Source organism: Calliopsis andreniformis, chromosome 5 (assembly GCF_051401765.1).
Source record: "Calliopsis andreniformis isolate RMS-2024a chromosome 5, iyCalAndr_principal, whole genome shotgun sequence".
In the NCBI taxonomy this organism is placed as follows: Eukaryota; Metazoa; Arthropoda; class Insecta; order Hymenoptera; family Andrenidae; genus Calliopsis; species Calliopsis andreniformis.
Window position 1 is genome coordinate 18,332,832 of NC_135066.1, and position 22,800 is coordinate 18,355,631.

Consider the following 22,800-nt stretch of genomic DNA (forward strand, 5'->3'; position numbering starts at 1 on the left):
TTTAAAATCCAAGAATTCTATACCACTACCGATAATATAAACGACGTCTTCTCCATTACCACAGTCGAATCATTTTGCCTTGAATTCTAAATGTTGAGAAACATCAACTAAATTTACGTATGTAGTTTTGGTTATTCTTGTTTAATATTGTGAAAGTGAACGGAACTTCTAGCAATACGTATTGTTATTGGAACGAATATCCAACTTGTGATTTTCAGTGAACGATACTTATTCCATGGCTGTGTATAAACGGACTTCTAACCCCGACAACTAATCCTGATGGACGGCTAGTGGTACTAGTAGCTCATAGCCACAAGGTCTATACATTTAGCTAATTGTTTAGATAAACATTATACCTCATGTTTCATACGGTTCCCGAAAGGACGATCATCAACCGCTTCTTTTTATACTTGATCTACGCGAACTATGTTGTCTAAATGTAATAAAAATACAATAAATTGACATAGCTCGATTATTTTGATTATTCTCTATCAATATGTTAATATTTTTATCAATTTACATATAGTTAAGGACAACAAAAAGTTACATTAAAAACTAAAAAGTTACTCAAGAATTTCTAAAGTCATTACGAACTTACGTCAGATAAATACAATCGTCATTTATTATTTCTCTTTTATTCATCTTACAAATGTAAATTTTTTATCTTGAGCATTTCCTTCTGATACTGGATTTCTACTCAACAACAAACATTTGATTTTTAAAAAATACTGAATCATCCAGCTCGTATGACGCAGAGTCTATCTTGATTTGTACCATATCGCGAGATGATCATACGTACGAAGTACAAGTTTGAAAATCGATAAATTATGAATAAAGAGTCGAAGTAGAAATACAAATACTAGACGATCATAACTGAAATAGGCACTATCCTTTTGTAATAAATTACGATAGATAATGTTATGCTTATCATACCTATGGTTAAATGAACACTTGCTCACTCGCTAAGCTATCAGCGAACGGCGCGACGATTAACCTCGTTGCGAAGTAAAATGTTAAACCAAATGTGATGGAGATCGGCAGAGCAGGTAACGCTTTCTTGAATATGGCTAATAATAGTAGCGTTAAACAAAGCCCCTAAAAATAGAAGGTATCGATGATGAAACTCTGGACATTTTTTAATAAAATGCTTCAATTATTTATACGTACGATAAGAATGGCAACGAAACAAACTAATGTAGTGTTCCAGTCACCATAACTGGAAGCTTTTCCAACTAAAACACTGTAGAAAATAAAGTCTCCAAGACCTAATTTGACTCCCCGTTCCTCCTCAGTTACTGCGACTTGTTGTGGCTGTGGCTCTCTTACGACTCGATTTTCTTGTTGCCTCGAGCTTTCTGTTAGTGAAGAACTGTGTTCGCGTATTTCTTGTAATCGCCTCGCACTTCGTTCACCTAAGAGCGAAATTTTATGCCCATTAATATGATCTGTAGATTGCGAGTACTTTCGTACAGTACCATGAGTTTCAATCCACTCAAGAGTAAATCCACCTTCTTCTGCATCCCTCGGTGCAGTATTATTTTGAGTGTCCGGTTGCTCTCGCGCTGAATACGCAGCATTGTCACCAGAAGCAGAATCGCTGTTGGTCATTGTTGCCGCCTGCACGTAACCAGCGTAAGTCATTGTGGCTGTGTACATGACAGTGGAAGAGTAAATCAGGGCAGGGAAAATTGATTCGTTCCTCTCTTGAGCTGTTTCTACAAGTATTCTCAGAGGTCCTTTCGGAGTTAATACAGCTATCAAATCTATGAAAAAAGAAATACGTAAAATTTATTTACAATATGTTCTCTTTTCTTGTACTATGATTATCTTACCCCAAATACTAATAACACCTAGGACAACCCATGCTGTCCATTCTGGCAGATATTTAATAAACACAAGAGCCATTAGAGCAGAAATGAAAATAAGATATGCTTGCTGCAATTGCAAAGGCCCCTGCCAATGTATACATATCATTCCAACTACTCCAAAGTTCCATATAACTATACCTAACGTGAAAAGATCCATTGGAATGTTGTAAGCTTTTAAAACTTGCCTGAAAATATATTATCTTAATTAACTAATATATAAGACTAATTAGTCAATGTGAAATGACTACACTTACTCGCAGTACAGCATGGAAAACAGAGATAACAATAATAAAGAACTTATTATCAACCATCCATGGATTACTTTGTAAAATTTGTATTTATACAAGACAATAAGTATCACAGTCATAACTACAATGACACTCATGAGTATCAAGGAATTGGCTACTGCCTGCCAAGCTTTGGTACTTGTTTCATTACTGTCTTCATGAAATGGAGTGTAAACTCTAAAAAAGAATATCAGAGTATTACTCTATACATGCATATAAACTCTAAAGACCCTAAATGATCTTACAGAAGAAAACTTACAAGTACATTCCTTTGGTTGTGTAGAAATGTATAGAACTAATTGTGGCAACTACAATTAACATACAAAGAGATACAGGCACAAATAATTTAATAACATGCGCTGCTCCATATTTCAGTTCTTCTTCCTCTTCATCCCTATAATTTCTTGTCCTATTTTGACCATTATTACTTGATCCTCCTCTCCTAGCTGAACCGGCATTGTTCATACCAGGAGTCTGAACATGTACCTCAGGAACACCATTTTCAACCTGTAACAAAAATTCTTTGATATTAAAATTCACTATCAATTAAATTAACTTCTCTACAGACAAGACTGTACAATGAGAACAAATATAAAACGCTCTCTATTTAACAAAACAAACTGTACACGTTATGGAATCTTATACATTGGTAAACACTTTCGCTGCCTAGCCCAAGAAGCAGGTCAATCACTGCGTATTAAACAAATACTGACATTTTGAAACATTTATATTAAATCCACGCTTATCGCGTGATTGGACATTTAACGAGCCTGTTAAAGACTCTAACACTTCCAGTTCAAGATTTGAATCTAAAGGATCCCCGCGTTTAGAGCTTTAATTACGTCTCGAGCTTCCAAAGCTCAGGCCTCGAAGCTTATTTTAACAACACCAATATAAAGTAAAAAACATCTTAATCACCTCTTCGTTACTGATACGCGAACGCCTTTTCCGACCAGTGACCAAGCCTAGGTCGTCCGCGCGAGATTCCGCAACGTGACCGTCCATCAGGCTCGTGTATTCGTCCGCTGAATCGTAAGTGTCACTCTCAGACATTCATCAACAGCTGTGCTTGCGGGCAAATCAACATAAGAACCCTTTGACAGTTCCCTCACGCTTCTTTTGTACTTCCGCGCTCCACTAGCCTTTGTCGCCAATGGCTCACGTACGAAAAGTGATAGAAAAATATTCTCGATTTACTTGGACGCGTCGAAAGTTACTTCTGATGCTCTATTTTTAAAACGCTTAACTCGAGAAACTCTTGATCACTGGGAAACGTACGCTTGAATTATTTTGGAGCGCTACGAAAACCCACGACGCTTGACGGCAGCCATCTTGAGAATGACTCACTGCTGCGCCATCTGCTGTGGAAATGGGAACTAGAAAGAGCGCAAATTTAAATTTGAACTTTACATATAGAGATCATAGTTTTCGAATTGGAGAAACACTTTTTTAGGAGGGAATTTTTCTACTGTGTATCGAATTTTTAATTATGTGCGACTCGTTAAGGTCGATTCATCACAATTTTATTGTGCAATAAAATGTACATTCCATTGCAGAAATGTTTACAATTAATACGATATCGGAGAAATCTTTGGGCAACGAATTTTTCGTTACAGAAAGAATAACGTAGTTTAGATCAATTCCGAATACAGTTTCTACAGGAGCCTATTCAACGCATTCGAATATGGAATTATAGATTCTATCCAATTACTATCCTGCTCTATGACACTATGAATTTTGAGAATATCTTGTGGGATTCAGTCAGGGAATCCACATCAGAAATTTTCGTTATAAATTTGAGAAGCTCTATTCGTTAGAGTCGCTTGTAATGCTACGAAATACTAATTCCACACTGTTTGAATCTAATTACACTTTGCTCATTATTTAATACGTACAGTAAATTAGACAATTTTATTTGGCAAAAAATAGAATCAGAGGATAACGTTCTCCTCTTTCTATGTATAAAACAATTTTTGTATATATTAACTCTGTTTTACATCGACAAAGACGTGCGGAATCGCGAACTTGTACTCTTTGTACATGTTCTCAGTTTTTTAGATCTTTGAAAAACAAACCCCTTCTCACATATAATAGAGATACAGTAAAATTTGTATATTATCATGCGTAAACAGTTAATATTTCATAAGTATTTGCAATAGTTTTTATATATAAAAAATGGAAACAAAAATCGGGAGAGGATGAAGTGATCTTAATAATACAATTTTAAGCGACATTATTAATGGAAGAGACAGCGTAACACGAAAATACGCTTTCGTACTTCCCATGCTATTTCGTAAGTTTCACTCCGGTGTATTACAAGCGTAATGTTCAGTAAGAAAAATAGTTCAGCACTATGCTAATGATGTTAACAGTAATTTGTATATATTTATAACATAAATAATAGCATGTTGTTATCATAGCGGTACTAATGAAGATAGTTAATTAAGTACAATGTTTAGATACGATTCATAGAAGCATTCTTATGTCAGAGCGTATTAAGTTTTTTTTTCTCCATCTTCATATGCATACACGTATATATAGACCAATATTGTTTTTCAATAATCTTAGTAATATAATTTTTCACAGAGAATAATTTTTCATTAATGACCATCAACGTCATTTGCGTGCTTAACAATTTATGTACAATACATATACACGACTCTTCTCGACCTACTTCGTTATAAATTAGTGAAAAAATAATGCTGCTTTGGCCATGGTCTGCGCATCGGTAATTAATTACATTTATCTATATCTTCGTTGCTAATACCTACAGTTGTTTCGAATTGCAGTTTCTGATATTTCTCAAAATGGTCAAAAAACTTGAAGTGTGTACGTATTTTATATAATCTCAACTCAAACACCATACATATCAATGTTCACCATGATACAATTTCTCCCTGAACTCTGTTCAGATTGATAGCGACCAATAATGCATATATTATATATTAATACTTTGATTATTATCACTGTATTGAAAATGAATCTTTCTAAAGCAAAAGTTTACTCTTACTTGATATACTCTTAATTATTCGCTTACTTTCACAACTCTTCTTGATTCCTTTAATGTGTTTATTATCCTTCGGAAATATGTAATACGTTTTGATATAGTATTTAAAGTACTTATACTTCAAGTATCATAAAGCACCAAGTGTCTGTAACTTTGGTATGACAATAACAAAACTGTTTTCTAATTTATTTCTTCTTCTACAAACTGTACACGAACTAAGACAATTGTCTTCGTTTCTGACGTGTTGTACCTGACACCACGCAGGGCACAACGCGATGTATAAATTCTATAAGTTCAGGTGATTCAAATCAAATACAAAATATAAATGGAATGCTTCGATCTTTTTCCGAGTTATGTTAGAAATTTACTCGTACGACGAAAGAATGAATAAAACATAAAGAATGATAGCTGCATGGAATGTAATGCGTAGACAGATTCAACGAAATCGGATCTTATTACAATACTAAGACGTTGGACTTGTAAAATTTTGACGTTAAAAAATAATATTTGATTCTTATTATCATTCGTGTTAGACGAATATAATTGTGTTCTCCTTTTCTGTATCACCCACTACATTACAGAAAATGAAAGCTATATTTACGAAGGCATGTATGTAACATCGAGGAATTCATTATCTGCATATAAATTCAAATAGAAGCTATAGTCGATACAATTATTTAAGCTTACCTATTCAAGTACAAGGGTAAACTGATCTTAAGAAAGTACTGTACAATGAAAATAGCTGTCATGTGACACTAATAAATGTATGTAACAAATATAGTACTATTGTATATCTATGATTCGTTAAATCTTTTTATATATTTAAGTTCCAATAAATTAATATTCACGTTGCAACAAATAAACAACGATCTGTACATTTAATATAAAAATTAAACCTAAGGACGGAAAACAGAAAACGCTAAGACTAATCAGATATTCGATTTGCCCACTGCAAAGACAATTTCGTAAATGGTAAGTCCGTCGGTACCTGCCATTTCAATCCTAATGTATTCTACTACCTTCGATGCGTAGAACAGTGGATCATTTTTATACACTATCGTAACGAATTGTGTTAATTAGCCTTTTAAAGAATTCTCTTAAATTACGACTTCTACAATATTCCCAAACAACCTCTTGTGCAAAAAGTGTTCTATCTTATGATACTGATACAAAATTCCTTATTTATATCGTGGACTGTCAGGAGGTGTAGGCTGAGTGTTTGCCCTTTGCTTCGGTCCAGTTTTGAAGGACATCTTCTTCACGGGTCTCGGGGAAATCCCATGAAACGCTGTACTCTCTGGAGTGTCATTACTAAACCACACTCTGCTTCCATCGGATACTGAAAACAAAGTCAGACAATATTCGTTTCAATCACCATTTTATAACTGACTTCCGTACCAAGACACACTAAAATGCAACGGCCCTGTATAACATTTGCAAATATATAATAACAAATTCAACGTGCAATTTGCTAAGAAGTAAACGATAACTGATACAAATAAAAACTAACTCATACTATTTATACATACAGAAATGATCAGAAAAAGAAACTATTCATTGCGCAACGTCAATGAAACAATTTTTGTAATTCTTCTATTCTTTTTTGTTAGAATAGCTTCATAAAACAAAAGCAAGCAAGCTAGAAACTAAAGTACATGTATGATCTTCTATGTGATTTTGATCACATCAAACGTTGATGTATTGTATTTATATATGTAGTTTCTTTATTGTGAAGATGATTGAATGGAAACATTTAAATACAACTAAACTTTTCGCAAGAAGCAGTTTGCAAAATACAATGCTATGCAAATATAGTTTTATAGAAGAATTGTATGCTGTAAACAATTTTCTATCTTGATTTGTTTTTATTTTACCATGTAATGATAAAAAGTATGATATATATTTACATAGCATTATAGACTTATTCTAGGAAGCAACATTAACAAAAACAGCACATGTAATAAAATACGTATAGAAGAAAGTATGTATCAATCTATGTCTAATATGCACATAGAAAGGAAATTTTACCTCTGAATAGATTGTGTAAGACTGTTAAACAAAAATAGAAGTAAGAGACATGTGGATATTAAACAAAGAGTAATTGTAATATATTTGTCTTCAGTCTTGTTTCTCAAGAAATATACGATACGTACGTATATATTGTCATTAAGAGTATGCATTTAGTAATTTTTAAGCGTGTACCTTTTCGACGAACAGTAAAAGTGTGATGTTATATTTAATTGTATAACATGGGTACAGAGTTTGGAGTTCATTGAATAAAACTTAAAAACAACATACAAATCTGTGTAATTACTAACGTATTGTTTAAATATAGAATCACTGCCAAGTAGTCTATTAAAGAAATAAATAAACAGGACACACTTCGTTACAGACGAAAACATAGGAGAACAGCAAAAGAAAAAAATAAATAAAATTATAATACTACCTTGTCGGATGGTGTTACAAGGTGGGTGGGGGTTAGTGGACTGAATTAGTCACCTCTATTCGCGCGATTATCACTGCTCGCCGCCGAAGAACTTCGTAGACCAGATCGACCCTGATGTGAATCTATAAGCGCTGCTGCGAGGTTTGACGATGCTGTGGATTGCACGCTTGTTGTAGATCCTGACAGTATGATATCGATAACAATAATAATAATAATAACCGATATCTAAATTCATGCAGAAACTATCGAAAAAGATTCATTTCTCAACTATATGTGCTCTGTTTAGCTTCTATAAAACTTTCTAAACAGAAGTCTATCTCCTAACTGCTATAAGGAATAAAATTTGTACACTGAATTAAATTGCCAAATAAATACGATTTGCACTCTGCTATGCTGCTAAGTTGACACTGTTCCTATAAACGTAGATAGTAGATTTTATATTCCTCTTTTTTACGAACATACGTGTAAACTAACCAGATACGGAAGAAGCACCACTGAATGGGCTCGGCGGTTGTACTGGTGAATACACGTTGGCGGTGAATTCCTCAAACGTAGTGGCTTCTTTATGGTTTCTCATGACTGTATCGATGGACCTCGCTCTCTCCTCATAACTAAAACGTTTTGTATTAAGGAATCGTCTAACTTAACGTTAATAACACAGAAGATAATGTACTTACTAATGTTGGTACAATGTAAGCGTAGATCGTTTCGCTCTACTCGCTGCCAACGCTGTTGTCCTCACTAATCCCGGTAGAACTTTGTCCTCTACGATACATTCGTCAAACAAGGGTCCAAAAAATGGGATTTCTGGCTTTCGAGAAATTTGAATTCTATATAACTTGTTATGTAACGGATAAATAACTATTAAGACATCACAAAATTCGGTTGGTATAATATCTCTGCGATAATCCCTCCAGTGTTCTGACCATACTATATGAATTTCGTCATTGCCGAGGTGTCGAGTCTGAAATGATTTCACATTAAATTATTTAATTCCATTTAAAACACTATTTAAAGCTTACCTTTTGCAATAAACTTTCAGGGCTGTCAGAAGGCATTCTCGTTGCTACGTGAAACAGAATTTCTGTAAAGGATGTTGCAAAATAAGGTGCAGTGACACCAGATGCTTTTCCAGGTACAAGACCTCCGAGAAAGCCTGTATGCGATTCAAGCTCGATTTCCCAAGCCAACCTTGCGACAAAGCTCTCGTACTCTTTACTAGCAGTGACGTTGCTTAGTATAGAATTCTTATCTTCCTGACCTTGGCTAACGTAAATCACTGCTATTTTATGAGTTTCCCGAGATCGTTGACTATCAAGATTTCGCAATTCTCGTAGTAGTTTTTCGTTTTTGGATAATAAATGCAGTTTTCTACGTTGTTCCCAACCCGATAAACCAAGATGCGAAAATAGAAGGCGGCAGTGATGAAATGGTGCTGGAGGCGGGCGACATGATGGAGGACTTATTGCTGATGCACACATACTAAAAAACAATGTAAAATTTATCAATGTAGATTTCGAAATAATAGTTTAGTAGCTATCGCAAACATGATTTACCTAATATGTTGATTCCAATTATTGATATGCTCTTGTTCTGCATTTCTTTGACTGAGAATGGTTGCAATAGTTTCACTTTCTAAATAAAGCCCCTGCGGTGGGTTAGCGGGCGCATTGAGTGCTACCTCTGGATTGGTTAATACTTCTGGACTTGTGTGTCCTATATACTGTAAGAGCTGGAAAAATAAATATTGAGTCAATATAAAATGATTAATATATTAAATATTAATTTTTAAAGTTATATGAAGTCATACATCATCCAAATTATCCATATCGCTCGCACCATTTGCGAATGTGGGTAATATATGAGGTTCACGGTGCCTTATGGTGTGCCGAGGTGTACACGCTTGAGGCGTGACGCTGTTCAAGTCTTCCCCATGCACTTTTACTTTCCATTCGACTAAAATAGTTCGATAATACAATTAAACCGAATTTTAACATGTAATAAAATAGCAAGGATAAAATCTTCATAAATACGTTTATTACCATGTTTTGTAAATGCTATTGGGATATCTTCGTCTATAGATGGTTGACTGTATAGAATAGAACTATCCCAAGATGCCTTTCCTGCTAAATCTCGCAACAAAACTCGAACTAGTGACGGAGCTGTTGTTAATCCAGCAGTAACACCGCCTCCAGGTGCATCTAATGCTGCCAATTCAACAAGTGACATTATTACAGAATTCGATAACATCAGCAATTGTATATTTGGTGCGTGAAAAATGGCAGAGGATAGCTCGTCTCCATCAATTCCTGGTACGTCATCCAACTCAACGACTAACGAAGATAATCGCGCAGCTCCAATACCCATTGGAAAGTGTCCCAAATGATTTATTAAATGCATCATCACCTGGAGAAAATTATATGTTAAATCATATTTAAGGAAGAAGCATTTGTAATGTACTTACCATTTTCGCTGCTAATTGGACAGAGTGTATATTGCCTCGACGGGGTGACTTGGTGCAAGTCTCGTCGGATAAATTGTCTAAAGTAATATCGGGATCAAAATCATTATCTTCATCTTCGTGATTTTTGTTCGAATGTAGTGAGTCTTTATTCATTTTATCCTGTATTATGTTATCCAGAACCTGAATAGATACATAAAGATTGTCTTGATAAAAATGATATATTTTAAAAATTCGTACCTCCTTACTTTTCTTAGAACATTTTATTGTTACTAACCGTAAATAAAGTCATCAATAAAGGTTTTCCTTGAAACACACGTAATAAAACGTCTGGACCTAGATGCATAGCCCATTCACCCAAACAAAATATCATTGATATTATCAAAGAACCGCGTCTATCTCGAGTACTCATATATCCTAAAGTCTCCGACAAAACCTAAAATGTACAAATAAGATTATATATTTATGAATCCAATTTTTATTAAAATTTTCACATAACACTCGCCTGAATTATTTTAGATGGCACATTTGGGTATAGCTCCAGGAGAGTATCCGCTTTGTCGCATAACAATAGAAGAGAGTCGCACGCTACTTGTGCAACAGTGACATGATTGGCCTACAGAATAAAGAAAAAGTAATTGTTAGTTTGAATATTATATAAATGCAATATTATCGTATAATCATCAGTTCTGTATTAATCAGTATCATATAAAAAACACATTAATCACTAACGTATTCAAAGGTATAATGAAATCAGAAACATAGAAATATCATTGGACACTTCATACACACGACCGTGCAATAAATCATGCAATACTGATGATATCCTTAAAGACACGTAGACATCAGTCGACAGATGAGTACTGTAAACAACACATGATAAGGGGTTCGACACAGGTGCGATTAAACTAAAAAAAAAACTACCTGATCCATTAAGGGAAAACAGAAACCAGCTCTGCGACGCTCTGCTCCATGAACCCTCTGTCAATCATACTCAGTCGAAGAGATACTGAATCTGTCACTACTACTATGACATATCTACTACATTTAGCTCAAACATTGTTAGATAAGTTTGTCGTTCAAAAAGACGATACATAACTACTACTATTTTTGTAATACACTACTTAACTGAAAACTGTTTCCCAGGTGCAAAATATTTGTTGTAACATGCAAAATACCTTTTATATAAAAAAATTGTTAATACAAATTTTTTTCTGCATTTTTTTCTCTAAATAAGTCATAAAACTTACTCTGAGAGCTAGAAGAAGAACCGTCACAGCTTCTGGGATTCTGGGATGTTGATTCTTGTAGCATAATTCCCTATACGCGAACATAGCAACACTTGACAGAGCCACGCACCTTGCAATACCAGATGGTTCACGCCTACAACTTCTTAAAAGAATCGTGATTATATGTTCCTAAAATCAAACAATTCGTATCAAACAAATTACTGAAATTCAATAAATAAATATATATACTGCTCAAAAGAATTATAGTGTAGAAAAATTTTGGGCAAAAATTGGTCAAATTTGAGTGGCGATAACTCCGTGAATAATCATCGTAGAATCATGATTTTTCTTTTAAATTGAAGCTTGAAATCTTGACTTCAAGATAGTGTATGTCGATTTGAAGGTTTAATGCACCCCTACCACTGTAATTCTTTAAATCTGAGGGCATGTTTGTCACATTGAAAATTGCAAAATTTGACGGAGTGCACAGACCTCGTACAATTTTTTGGGGAGATGTCGTTTCCAGGAGCATAAAGCTCAAACTTTGCCCTTTGTTTTAAAAAAAAGATCAGGTCGCTGCGATTTTTTTCGCAAAGTTAAAACACTTTAAAGAAACCCTTGCATTTTGCACCTTTGCATGTGCTGTAATATGCTAGGGTTTCTTTAAAGTACTGTAACTTTGTGAAAGAAAATCGCAGCGACTTGATCTTTTTTTTTTTAAATTAAAGAGGATGGTTTGATCTTTATGCCACTGCAAACGGCATCTCCCAACAAAATTTTATGAGGTCTGTGCATTCCGTCAAACTTTACAATTTTCAATATGACAAACATACCCTCAAATTGAAAGAGTTACTGTGATAGAGGTGCATTAAACTTGAAATCGGGATACAGTAAAGATTCCGAGCTTTAATTTAACAATCAAAGTTGGCCAATTTTTGCCCAAAATTTCTCTACGCTATAATTTTTTTGAGCAGTATAAATACATACTCTCATATTTTTTACTTTTGCATCTGGGCATGTCATGGTTACAATATCAGTTGCAGTAGGCTGTAATACAGGCAATTTAATTGTGGTAGCAGGTAGCGATAATAATGATCCAATTATTGAAACAGCTTCAGTTCTTGGTGCCTAGAATTCAATAATATTTATATTCTATCTGATCTATTTTTATTTATACTATCTGTAAAATTTGTGTAATACCTCAATATCGTAACTGTTCAATATTACATTAGCAGCATGTATATAATCTAAAATCAGAAGGCTAGAGCCAGGAAGATTCAGACTGAACAGTCGAGGTCCAGTATATTTAACAAGTACATGTAGCACTTCAGTGTCTTCACTGACAATGCCATTATGAACCGCGCGATAAAAAAGAGTTAAGTGTTGTTTTGGTAAACTAATATCCTGTGGCTGAACTGTCAAAAGGCAAATTAAACGGTAAGCTGCCAATTTGCCAACTACGAATTGATCAGGAAGTTGTATGGCCTAGAAGCACACAATTTTATGATTTTGTTAGTATCAAAACTGTTTGCTATTATAAATTCAATAACTGATGAACAACCTTAAAACACCATGGAGCAATGACTGTTAATGGTGGTATAAGCTCTGGAGGAGAGGGGGTGGCTTGATTATCTCCAGATACACCTTGATTCAAACGGATCTATGCAGTGAACAAGAGAGAGTCGTATTAATTTCATGGTAGATCGATAAAGTATGTGTAAATTAACGATGAATTCTAACTTTTATAAGTGTTTGTGTAAGTTGAACCAGGTAATCCATGACTTGACCATGAAGAGTAGGATCTTGGATATTATTCACATCCCCTAATGCTGACAACATACGTCTCCATAATACAACTGCTACATCGGGCAACCATCCGCGAACACCACCACCTGCCATTACAGATCTTCTTTCTGATGCATCATTAGTGTCTGCAAATTAATAACCCAATCACAAATGTACAAAAACTTGTTATTAACATAATATGACTAATATTTGCTTCAAAGGCAATAAAAAATTGCAAATTACAATCTATATAGTGTACAAAAAAATGTAATTATCAATTAAAACCAGAAACTGAAGGTAAAAAACTTTGAATAATCTCGTATGCATACTTCTTACAAATGTAAACAAAATATGCAACCATGAGTAAACTTAAAATATCTTGACCAAATCGCGAATATAAACAGATAAAAATTTCTGTAGAAAGAAGCTATAGTTAAATCGCAGAAATGTAAAGCAAAGCGCACTGAGTAAAAGAATAAATCATTGTCCAAGTAATAATTATAATCCAATGGTTAGTATTACATTTCATGAGTTGAACGCGCTTAGTAAAAAACACACGGAAGTATATTTGGAGATTATGAAAATGCTCACATATAATTACGATTTAAAGAAATGAGTCTTACTTCATAATAAAAGATGTGAAACAATAGGAAATGATGTACTTACCGATACTACTACCGTCAATATTTTCTATCTGTATTGGACTGTCTTTGTTGCTGTCGACCCCGCTGCTCGGTGTTGGAGAGGGACAACGTGGGGATGGTGGCTCACTATCGACTATGATAACGCTATCCAAGGATTTCGCACGCCTGTTGGGTAACATTTTCCTGGTAGTTCCCGACGATGATGCGGGACCGCTTGACAATAGCCGCGCCATGTCTTGCTCTATCGATAGGGGTAGTACTGCACGTGTGGAAATTGTTTACACTTAATACGCGAATGAGCCACAACCACTGAGAGAAATGTTTGTAAATGTTTGCAGTTCAATTAACGCTTTGTCAAATAAAAGTAGGAGAAAGCACGAACAAGGGAGAATGTTACAGATAAAGGGAATAAAGGAAATAGAAAGAGTGATGAAACGAGACAAGCGTCTGGCTAACACCAGACTGGTTATTTTTAAACCGGTGTCAGCATCAAAGCAAAAAAGTAAGAGACAAAGTTATAAATAAATCGCACGCGCTGTCAGCAACACAGATGGCACTACCGAATAACATAAGTCACCAATGTTTAATAGAAAACAGAATTAAGAGAAGTGTTTTGTGAATTACTTACCAGGAATACCGCTGTGTACAGTATGAGCTCGATTTCTGTGAAGCTTCGTACGCGCTTTGCCATTGTATATAGTATTATCACTCGCGCTGCGTGGAAGAGGTCGTACTTTTCTTAAGTCTCGCATTGGATGATCTATTTGAAAGAAAATAGATAATAATATTTAAAAGAATTTAAATAAAGAATTATTTTAGTCTTTCTCACCTGTAACATTTTCTTTAGACACAGTGTTGCTTTCCTGATCGACACTGCCTTTGCGTGGTGGTTGGACACTTCCTGTAGAGGCAGCCCGACTTCCAACACCACGACGCCTTTTAGTTTTTTGTTCACTCAGTCTATCTAATGGTAGATCATTTAGATCCAAGTTGTAAACATGTCTGGCAAGTACCCTGGTTAAAGTATCCAATGTTTTCTATGGAGAAGTAATAAAAAATGATTTCTTTCCTATTATTTGTAATAGAAAACGTAGGGATTTTAGATTAACTTACTGCCCACTCTCGAATCAACTCCTCCCACTGTGTCAAAGATACCAAAACCTCTAGAAACTGATCCCATAATTGAGTAGAGATAACAACGTTTAAGTTGGCTTTAATCCACGTGACAATTAAAGTTTGAAATATGGCAGGCGCAAGTTTGCCACCGATGCTTTCATGGACCTTGCGTCGAGATGACTTCTCGTTTAAAACAAGCGATGTTATTTGCAATAATATCCTAAGAAATATGAAACAATATTAGAAACGTAATGTTAGTAAAGAGTTTTACTGTTTACTGTAATTTACCTAAGCAACTGTTCCCAAGTACCCGGTTCTAATCTAGAATGCATAACGACGTAACGATACACGTTCAAAACTCTTTTACAACTATCTGTCTGTTCTTCGAGTAATGTTGGAGACGCGTTCGGTCCTGAATTATCTAAGAAAAAAACATTTGACGCTTGTGTAATGAACACTTGTAAAACATTTTGTAATCCAGCTCTTATAAACAAATTTTCTCTGTGTATAGCACCGAGGTAAGAATCGTTTCGCAATCTTGTCTGACGATAAGTTTCAGATGGACTCTTATCAATATCACTTGCATCTTTTTTAGAATTATCATCTAAGTCCCTTTCTTTGTGACTATCCAACGGTTCTAACATGAATGGTGGGAGTTCCTAACAAAAAATGATAATAAATGTATGTCGATAATAATCTCCTTTGTAATATTATCATATAATTACTTACATTCATTTGAATCCAATCTTTATAAACAGCTATAGCCTTTCTTATAGCACCAGCGTGATTGAAATCCAAGAGAAATGCTTGTCTGTATAATTCATGTACGAAATTGACGTTATCCCTGTTACTATATAGAACTTCCCTGACAAGTGTAACAGCAGATACAGTACTGTCTTCCTGATTTTGATTCTCTTGTTGAGATGTAGTTGATTCTGGTGATAGTAAAGTCGAATCAGTGGGATTTTGAGTAACCGAAACCCGACGAAGTTCTGATTCCGCATTTTCTTCATTTGGAGTTGTGCTGAAACAGAAATTTTATCAGATTTTGTGTATAATAATCAGTGTATAAATAATATTAAGTATATAATATTAATACCTATGAGAAAGGTGTGCGAAAAGACCGTCTTTTCTAGCGATATGCGTAAAACTAGCAATCCATTTAATTAACGCAACTTTACATAATACATAATTATCCTGACTTTGATTTGTTGGTTTACGCATTGTAGGCAATTCTAAATTAGGTTTGTACAAAGAGAAATTATCATCAAACTCAGGACAAATATGACGAAGGTACGTAGCTTTAAAACGTTCTAATAAAAATTGAAAAGTCTTGTGCTGTCGTGAAGATTTATCTCGCCACTCTATCTTTACAACCTAAAAAAAACACCAGGAGAAATCACGATGACATCCATAGAATTAAGTGGTTTACTGTACTTTTTTTAGTAATGTTTAGTATACCTGAGTAACCATAAATTCAAGTAATGCTTCTAAAAATCGAACAGTCTCATTATCTAGAGGTTTTTCCCCACTTTGTGGGGGCAAAATGGGCCCACTGTCAACTGGAGCCACAGGATATTGGTTGGAACCATTATCATGAAAAGTACTTTGTGACAATTGTGTATCATAAAATTCCTTTTTATCTCTATCATCACAACCAACTACTTTTGCAAGTTTATCTTTTTTCCCATCCACTTTACGTTCAGACTTATAAGGAGATGGTTGTTGGGGTGGGAACCCTGGTACCAAACTAGCAAACATTTGGTGTATATGTTCAGGTGCATTTTCACCAAGTGCTTGGTACCATAAAATGAAATACCTAGAATTCATTTGAAATGTATTACATTACACATTGAACATTGTAAAAATGATATTGTATGCAAAATTAAAACATGTATATATGTGTATTATATTTTCAATATACCTTATGGCTTGTCTACGCAGTTTCCAACTATTACCAGGATGTAAAAGTTTTTGTAAAATTCTTGCTAAACTATGACACTGCCATCTTCTATTAAGAAGTTCAGGAAGAAGAGTCAGAACTTTTTCTAAGAGCTGCAATACCTGCTCCAATTCCTCCCTGTGTGCTTTATGCACTATAAAGAAAATATTTTCTTAATAAGTGTGCAAATATTATTTCTATAAGTTTTATTGAAAGTATTTTATCAACAATAAATAAAAAAAGTAAAAGAAAGCACTGCTACATAAATTTCCTATCTGCATGCTAGTTATAATAACAATATACTTGAATTAATTGGATACTGATCAGATGAATAAAACTTAGACTGCAACATGCCAGGGACACAATACTTAAGTCTTCTGTCTTTTACTCACCAATGTGGAAGGAAAGTTCTGGCAGCAAAATAGAGAGAAAACAAGCAAATAGTAAAATAATTATAATATTTGGAATTACAAAAATGATATATAATCATAACTTTAATATATTTATTACAATCATACTTCTATAACTAAAACTGCTCTTGGTTACACCAATAGAAAGGAAGATTACAGTCATATCCACATTTATATGCAATGCAGTTATAATTTGCATTGTCAAAATATCAACTATATTTGTAAATGGTCTTACCTCGCTGACGCAAGTTGGCTTCAGCTGAGACAAAACAATCGTATAGAATAAAATACACATGACTGAAATTGCCTTCAAAAAACCCCTTTGCTTCATCAGTATCCACATTTTCTGTAAAAAAATATTATTCTTATGAATATACATTACTAAGCAATCAGTGAAACATGATAAAAAATTAGAACCACTTTCCTGTTATGAGGTTTAATTTATAAGAAGAGTTGTGAAACCTCTATTAAAACATCAGTGGTTTTATGCACATGTACTTATGTACGTGTACTTATGCATTTGGAGTTGTTTCTTCTATAATTTTGATATACATAGTATAGGTATGTATAATCATAATAATATAAGTTAACTTTCAATGATTAAATAAATATTCTATCTTTTTTCAAAAAATTATGTTTCAAACATAAAGTGAAACCTTATGAAGTTTATCATTCATTTACAATGAGTATACTCAGGCATGTAATATTATTTTTATGTAATAGTAATGAAATATTAGTTGAAATTGAAGGCCACAGTAGGTTGGTTACTGTGGTCATGCGGTTTGATGATTAGATACCAACCACCTCTGAAAACTATAGCTGTGTATCTATAGAATGACTATATTGTCACACAAACGAATTATTGTTTTCTCTAAACAGATAACAAAGCAACACAGATGAATATCAAATAATCTATTAACTTTTATACTCTAAAATATGTCATTTAGCAATAATATAGAAACCAAATCAAACTCTCTTACATCTCAACGTTTGATTACTCAATTCTTATTTCTATTTTACTGTCTGTGGTTCCCGAAGAACATGTGTTCTCTAGAAGAACATCGAAACAGCAGCTGACGCTAAAAGTGGAACAAACATCGTGGCAGTGAACGAAAACTCATCCAGCCGAATTTTCGTGGAAAAATTCCAGAGGTTCTACGGCAGTGTTAATAGTGTTTCGGGTGTAGATGCGTAGGCGGCAAATACTAACAAAATTGCCGCCCCTCTCTCTTTCTCACGCAACCGTTGTGTCGTTACTCATTATCCCGTACTGCGAACTATTGCTTACTCGCGTTTAATTTCTAACGACGGATTAACGTTCGACTTAATTACCAAGAAGTCGAGGGAGGTAAACCATAAGGATCCAGCTCACCTAGTACGATTTTAAGGTGTTTAAATCGGGTCGCGCTGTCCTTCTTAACATCCTGAATCTTCAGTGTTGACTTTTTGACGTCTACGTGAAGTTTTTTGCTGAACATGGTTCAATGCGAGCCGCCGCCGGCCGCGACGACAAGAACTATCATCGAGGGTGTACAAAGTGGTCCTCATGGATTCGAGCCGACTAACTGCGCACTGTCACCATGTCAGGGATTCGAAAAGCACAGCCCCCTTTATCACGGTTCGGCGTCAAATTTCGCGAGCGCACACACCTCCGATCAGATGTACGTGGCAGCCATCTTGACATCCTCGCCGCGCACTGCTCATAACCTGTCGGGGCAATGACATCATCGTCGAACGATTAATTCATTTTTCTATTCCCCTTAATTTCCAGCCCACGCGAGAAACACGCCCACGCATGTAATTGTATAACGCTCGAGCATTTCGTTACTGTTATTTCGTCGGGGCGATCTTCTCTTAATTGCTTCTATAGAATATTCGTCTCTGTTTTCGAGGCGTTGAAACTGAATTTTTTTTGAAGTTACCGCTCTTGTTCTGCGTTGCCGATCGTCGGCTATACTGTTCACTTTAGATTCGATCGTGATAAAATTAATCGATATTTTTGTCTGTAGAACATGGGCGCAATTGGTACAAAAAATGATAGGACACCCTGTATATTTTATAACGTATAGGGTAAAGCAGGGAATGACACAGAACTGGTAAAGGGGGATCCAAAAAATATATAGCATGATAAATCTAGATGTTACTTATTCTATGATATAGCCACTCGTTGATTTTATACATATATCGAATATACGTGCCTATGTTTGCTATGTCATAACCTCTAAACAAACATTTCGCGCCAAATATATTAAATAACCTTTATCCTTGAATTCCTTGAATTGATGACAGAAAATATGAAAGAAGAAGAAACGACAGAAAATGAATTCGTATTACGACCAATGAATTGCGAATTAAATCAACTTTCTATGCCAGATGGGTCAGCTATGCTGATGCAAGGTAGGTCAGTCTGAATTGTTAACATTAATATCTATGAATAACGGGTATTTTTTAGGAAATACTGCCGTACTTGCTGGTATTTATGGACCAATAGAGTCAAAACCACAGAAAATGATGTATGATAAAGCATCTGTTGAAGTTTCATACATTCCTATAAGAGGACCAACTAGTAAGTTCAATTAAAAAGTTTTGAAATAGAGGTATTATAATGCGATTCTTAAATTAACTTTTTTAGAGGTGGATGATAGATTAACAGAAATGTATATAAAAGAAACTTGTGAAGCTGCAATAATTGTTACATTTCATCCAGCAACAGCTATATGTATCAATATACAAGAGGTGGAGGATTCTGGTGGAGTATGTTTGTTTTTTTATATTATATTAGTTGAGAAATATTTAAGTTTTACAAAATAATAAAGATAAGTTAATTTTTTAGTTATTAGCCTGTATAATTAATGCAGCATGCTTGGCGCTTATTAATTCTGGAGTCCCAATGAAATTTACTATTGCAGCAGTTAGCTGTATGATAGAGGAAGACACTGGAGATACTATATTGGATCCTGATAACAGCCAATTACAAGTATATGCATACATATAGTAATCAATATGCATTCAAATCAAGGGGTCTAAAATATGATGTTCTTTTTATACAGCATGCTAGGGCAGAGTTTACATATGCATTTGACAGTCTGAAGAAGGATGTTGTATGTTGTCATACAGTAGGTCGTTTCACACAAGACGAATTTTTTGAAACTATGGACAAATGTAAAGAAGCTAGCCAATATGTATTTGATTTTTATAGAAACCTTGTGAAAAAATTCGCGAATGTAATATAACATTTTCGTACTTTTATGAAATATGATTTTTATTTTTTGTCCTCCATGATCTTTCTTTCGAATTATTCAGCAAAACATTTTATGAGTAGAAATTTTCTTGCGTAACATGTACCACCATTGACAAACTACAAGATAGACATATCCAATGTATTTCCTGTCACACGTTCAGTGGGTTCGCGAGCTTTTCCATTTCTCTGCCGTATTCGACATTATCGATTCAGTCTAAAATACGATTACAGCACCACGAGTGGTAGGAATTAGCTGTTACCAGAAGCATTTCAAATATAAAAAATTGAAATATTTTATTAGTTGAAAATACTATTATTTGTCCATAAGCTGTCCAGTTTATTCTGATATATTCGTCTGTACAGATAGAAAATTGAGATCATCTGTAAGATAGTAAGTTTTATTTTGCACGATTCAATATTTTGCCCCAGCCGTAGGCTTCCATCCTAACCCAAGCAAAAATTAGCGATACGTAATGGAGGGTTGCATTACTTAAAAATTAATCATAAACAAATTGTATCAGAATAATATTTATTTTCAACTCTATATACAACTGAATCATAAAATTAAATAAATAATACAAAAATATTTATGTGATCTATGATATTACCTTCTAAATGCAAAGTGAATGATAGTTTTATCAAATAGATTTTGTTCACTTCCTACAAACATATCGTAAACAATATTGGTAAAAGATTACATACTTATATTTAGTTTATTTTAATTTAGTAATTACTTACAAGGCATTATGCACAGTTTTTAGCATCACATGCTTCGGGCCGCAGGCGCCTCTGAAATCGTCACTATCGATACTCCATATCATAGCACCGCCAAGATTCTTAGACTTAATATATTCGACCTTCTCTCTGATAGATCTAAAATATGTTTCACAATGACTGTTTCATTCAGTCACAGACTTGCATTCCATATACTCACTCAGGATCGTCATAGCTAATCCATTGGTTATCCTTATAGGCATAAGGTACACGCTGTTTCTTAGTATGTTTGACATGCCATCCACCATTCCTAATACTCACGCACATCTCATAATATCCAATGTTACCATCTTTACCAATTTTTCCACAGCCAGAAACTGGGGCGTGCATATTATGAATGTTAGAATCTTTCAAGGTAAAAGTGATACCGTAGAATGGTAAACCTAGAATGATCTTATTTCGTGGAGCACCTTGAGAAAGCCAATACTCAACAGCTGAATTCTAAAGTAAATTTTTTCATATTAGGATTAAGCTCAATTTTAATATTTAATTTACATCAGCAGAGTTAAAACAAAAAATTGTCCTTGTAATAAAAACAAATAAAATACTTCCTACGTACTATGTTCAATTTGCTCTGGTAAGAGTCGTCCTTGGGTCCCGAGTACAGTGGTGAATTCATGGCTGTACCAGTTTTACAGGGACTATTGAAGTTATAAGCCATGACATTGATGAAGTGTAGGTGCTTGGAAATTTCTGGTATATCGTAAGCTTTTGAGGCAATATCTTCTGTGGCGCTAACTGCAGCGCTAAGAATGTAGCCTTTGCTGGAAAATGCTTGCCTCAGCTTTTTTAGTAGGAGCACGAAGTTGTTTTTGTCGGATTTGCGGCCACTGCGTTGAGTGGGGTACTCCCAGTCGACATCAAGACCATCGAAATTGTATTTTTTTAGGAAGGTGACAGCGTTTTTCACTAACTCTTCACGAAGAAATGTATTGGTGACGACAGCGGAGAACTTCTTGGAACCTTCGTTCCACCCACCGATAGACACAAGTGCCTTTACTCCATTGTGCTTCTTGACGAAACTAGTGAACTTCCAAAGATCTTGCTCATCCTCGAGCAACTTAATAGTACCATCAGTGTTGATACCAACGAAACTGTATATCACGTGAGTGCACAGGTTTGCTGGGATGTCGTTGATGGTGTACTTGCCGTCTCCATTGCGGTACTTCGCCCAGCTCTCAAAGTAACAGACGATATTCCCTGAACAAAATAGAAGTGATGGATCAAAAATATTAACTGGTAGATGATAATATTAACTGGTCTGTTCAGTTTGCAAAGTATTAAATATTAAATTTCTGAATAAGTTGAACTTACTACTTTCTGCAAGAGCAGTTATCGCTAGGAGGATGGTTAAGAAGAGAAGTTTCATATGCATCTGTAATAATTGGAATTTATGTGTGCGCTACGAATTTTGTCTACGTTATGCAATAGCGGACCTCTTACCTTGTCTTGTATTTATCAGACACTGTTGTGATCGAGTTTTGCTCCGATCGTATTTATATACAGTGTACCGTTAACTACTTACTCCATTTTAAAATTATCAGAAAATGAAGTAAACGACCGCTAGCATGTTCGCTACCTGGCGAACCG

At 34.7% G+C, this 22,800-nt stretch overlaps 3 protein-coding genes across 12 annotated transcripts; 1 reads left to right on the forward strand and 2 right to left on the reverse strand.

Moving 5' to 3' along the window:
- Positions 1–599: 599 nt before the first annotated feature.
- Positions 600–3,466, reverse strand: Psn (presenilin). 2 transcript variants are annotated; one of them, XM_076379444.1, is made up of 7 exons: positions 3,074–3,466; positions 2,415–2,662; positions 2,123–2,332; positions 1,833–2,053; positions 1,509–1,763; positions 1,168–1,412; positions 600–1,095 (listed from the first exon to the last, which is right to left on the reverse strand). In XM_076379444.1, the coding sequence occupies exons 1-7, from the start codon at positions 3,206–3,208 to the stop codon at positions 940–942; spliced, it is 1,470 nt and encodes a 489-aa protein (XP_076235559.1). In that variant the 5' UTR covers positions 3,209–3,466; the 3' UTR covers positions 600–939. The 2 variants fall into 2 exon arrangements, with proteins under 2 accessions (XP_076235559.1, XP_076235558.1); XM_076379443.1 differs by having other exon boundaries at positions 1,476–1,763.
- A 190-nt stretch (positions 3,467–3,656) lies between these two features.
- On the reverse strand, positions 3,657–19,113 carry LOC143178838 (putative Rho GTPase-activating protein CG5521). 9 transcript variants are annotated; one of them, XM_076377723.1, is made up of 29 exons: positions 18,568–19,113; positions 17,431–17,541; positions 17,178–17,195; positions 16,768–16,939; positions 16,305–16,662; positions 15,943–16,220; positions 15,573–15,867; positions 15,132–15,502; positions 14,841–15,063; positions 14,557–14,764; positions 14,356–14,487; positions 13,750–13,986; positions 13,039–13,229; positions 12,860–12,958; positions 12,499–12,783; positions 12,286–12,426; positions 11,320–11,487; positions 10,575–10,685; positions 10,347–10,505; positions 10,073–10,252; positions 9,651–10,014; positions 9,419–9,564; positions 9,165–9,340; positions 8,631–9,090; positions 8,286–8,572; positions 8,083–8,219; positions 7,662–7,760; positions 7,191–7,211; positions 3,657–6,501 (listed from the first exon to the last, which is right to left on the reverse strand). In XM_076377723.1, exons 1-29 carry the CDS (start codon positions 18,671–18,673, stop codon positions 6,341–6,343), a joined length of 5,694 nt encoding a protein of 1,897 aa, XP_076233838.1. In that variant the 5' UTR covers positions 18,674–19,113; the 3' UTR covers positions 3,657–6,340. The 9 variants fall into 9 exon arrangements, with proteins under 9 accessions (XP_076233838.1, XP_076233834.1, XP_076233835.1 ...); XM_076377719.1 differs by having other exon boundaries at positions 7,662–7,787; positions 18,568–18,878; XM_076377720.1 differs by having other exon boundaries at positions 7,662–7,787; positions 12,301–12,426; positions 18,568–18,874.
- An 8-nt stretch (positions 19,114–19,121) lies between these two features.
- On the forward strand, positions 19,122–20,970 carry Rrp46 (exosome complex component Rrp46). The gene is made up of 5 exons (XM_076377729.1): positions 19,122–19,592; positions 19,648–19,761; positions 19,828–19,949; positions 20,029–20,172; positions 20,246–20,970. Exons 1-5 carry the CDS (start codon positions 19,478–19,480, stop codon positions 20,426–20,428), a joined length of 678 nt encoding a protein of 225 aa, XP_076233844.1. The 5' UTR covers positions 19,122–19,477; the 3' UTR covers positions 20,429–20,970.
- The last annotated feature ends 1,830 nt before the right edge of the window (positions 20,971–22,800 follow it).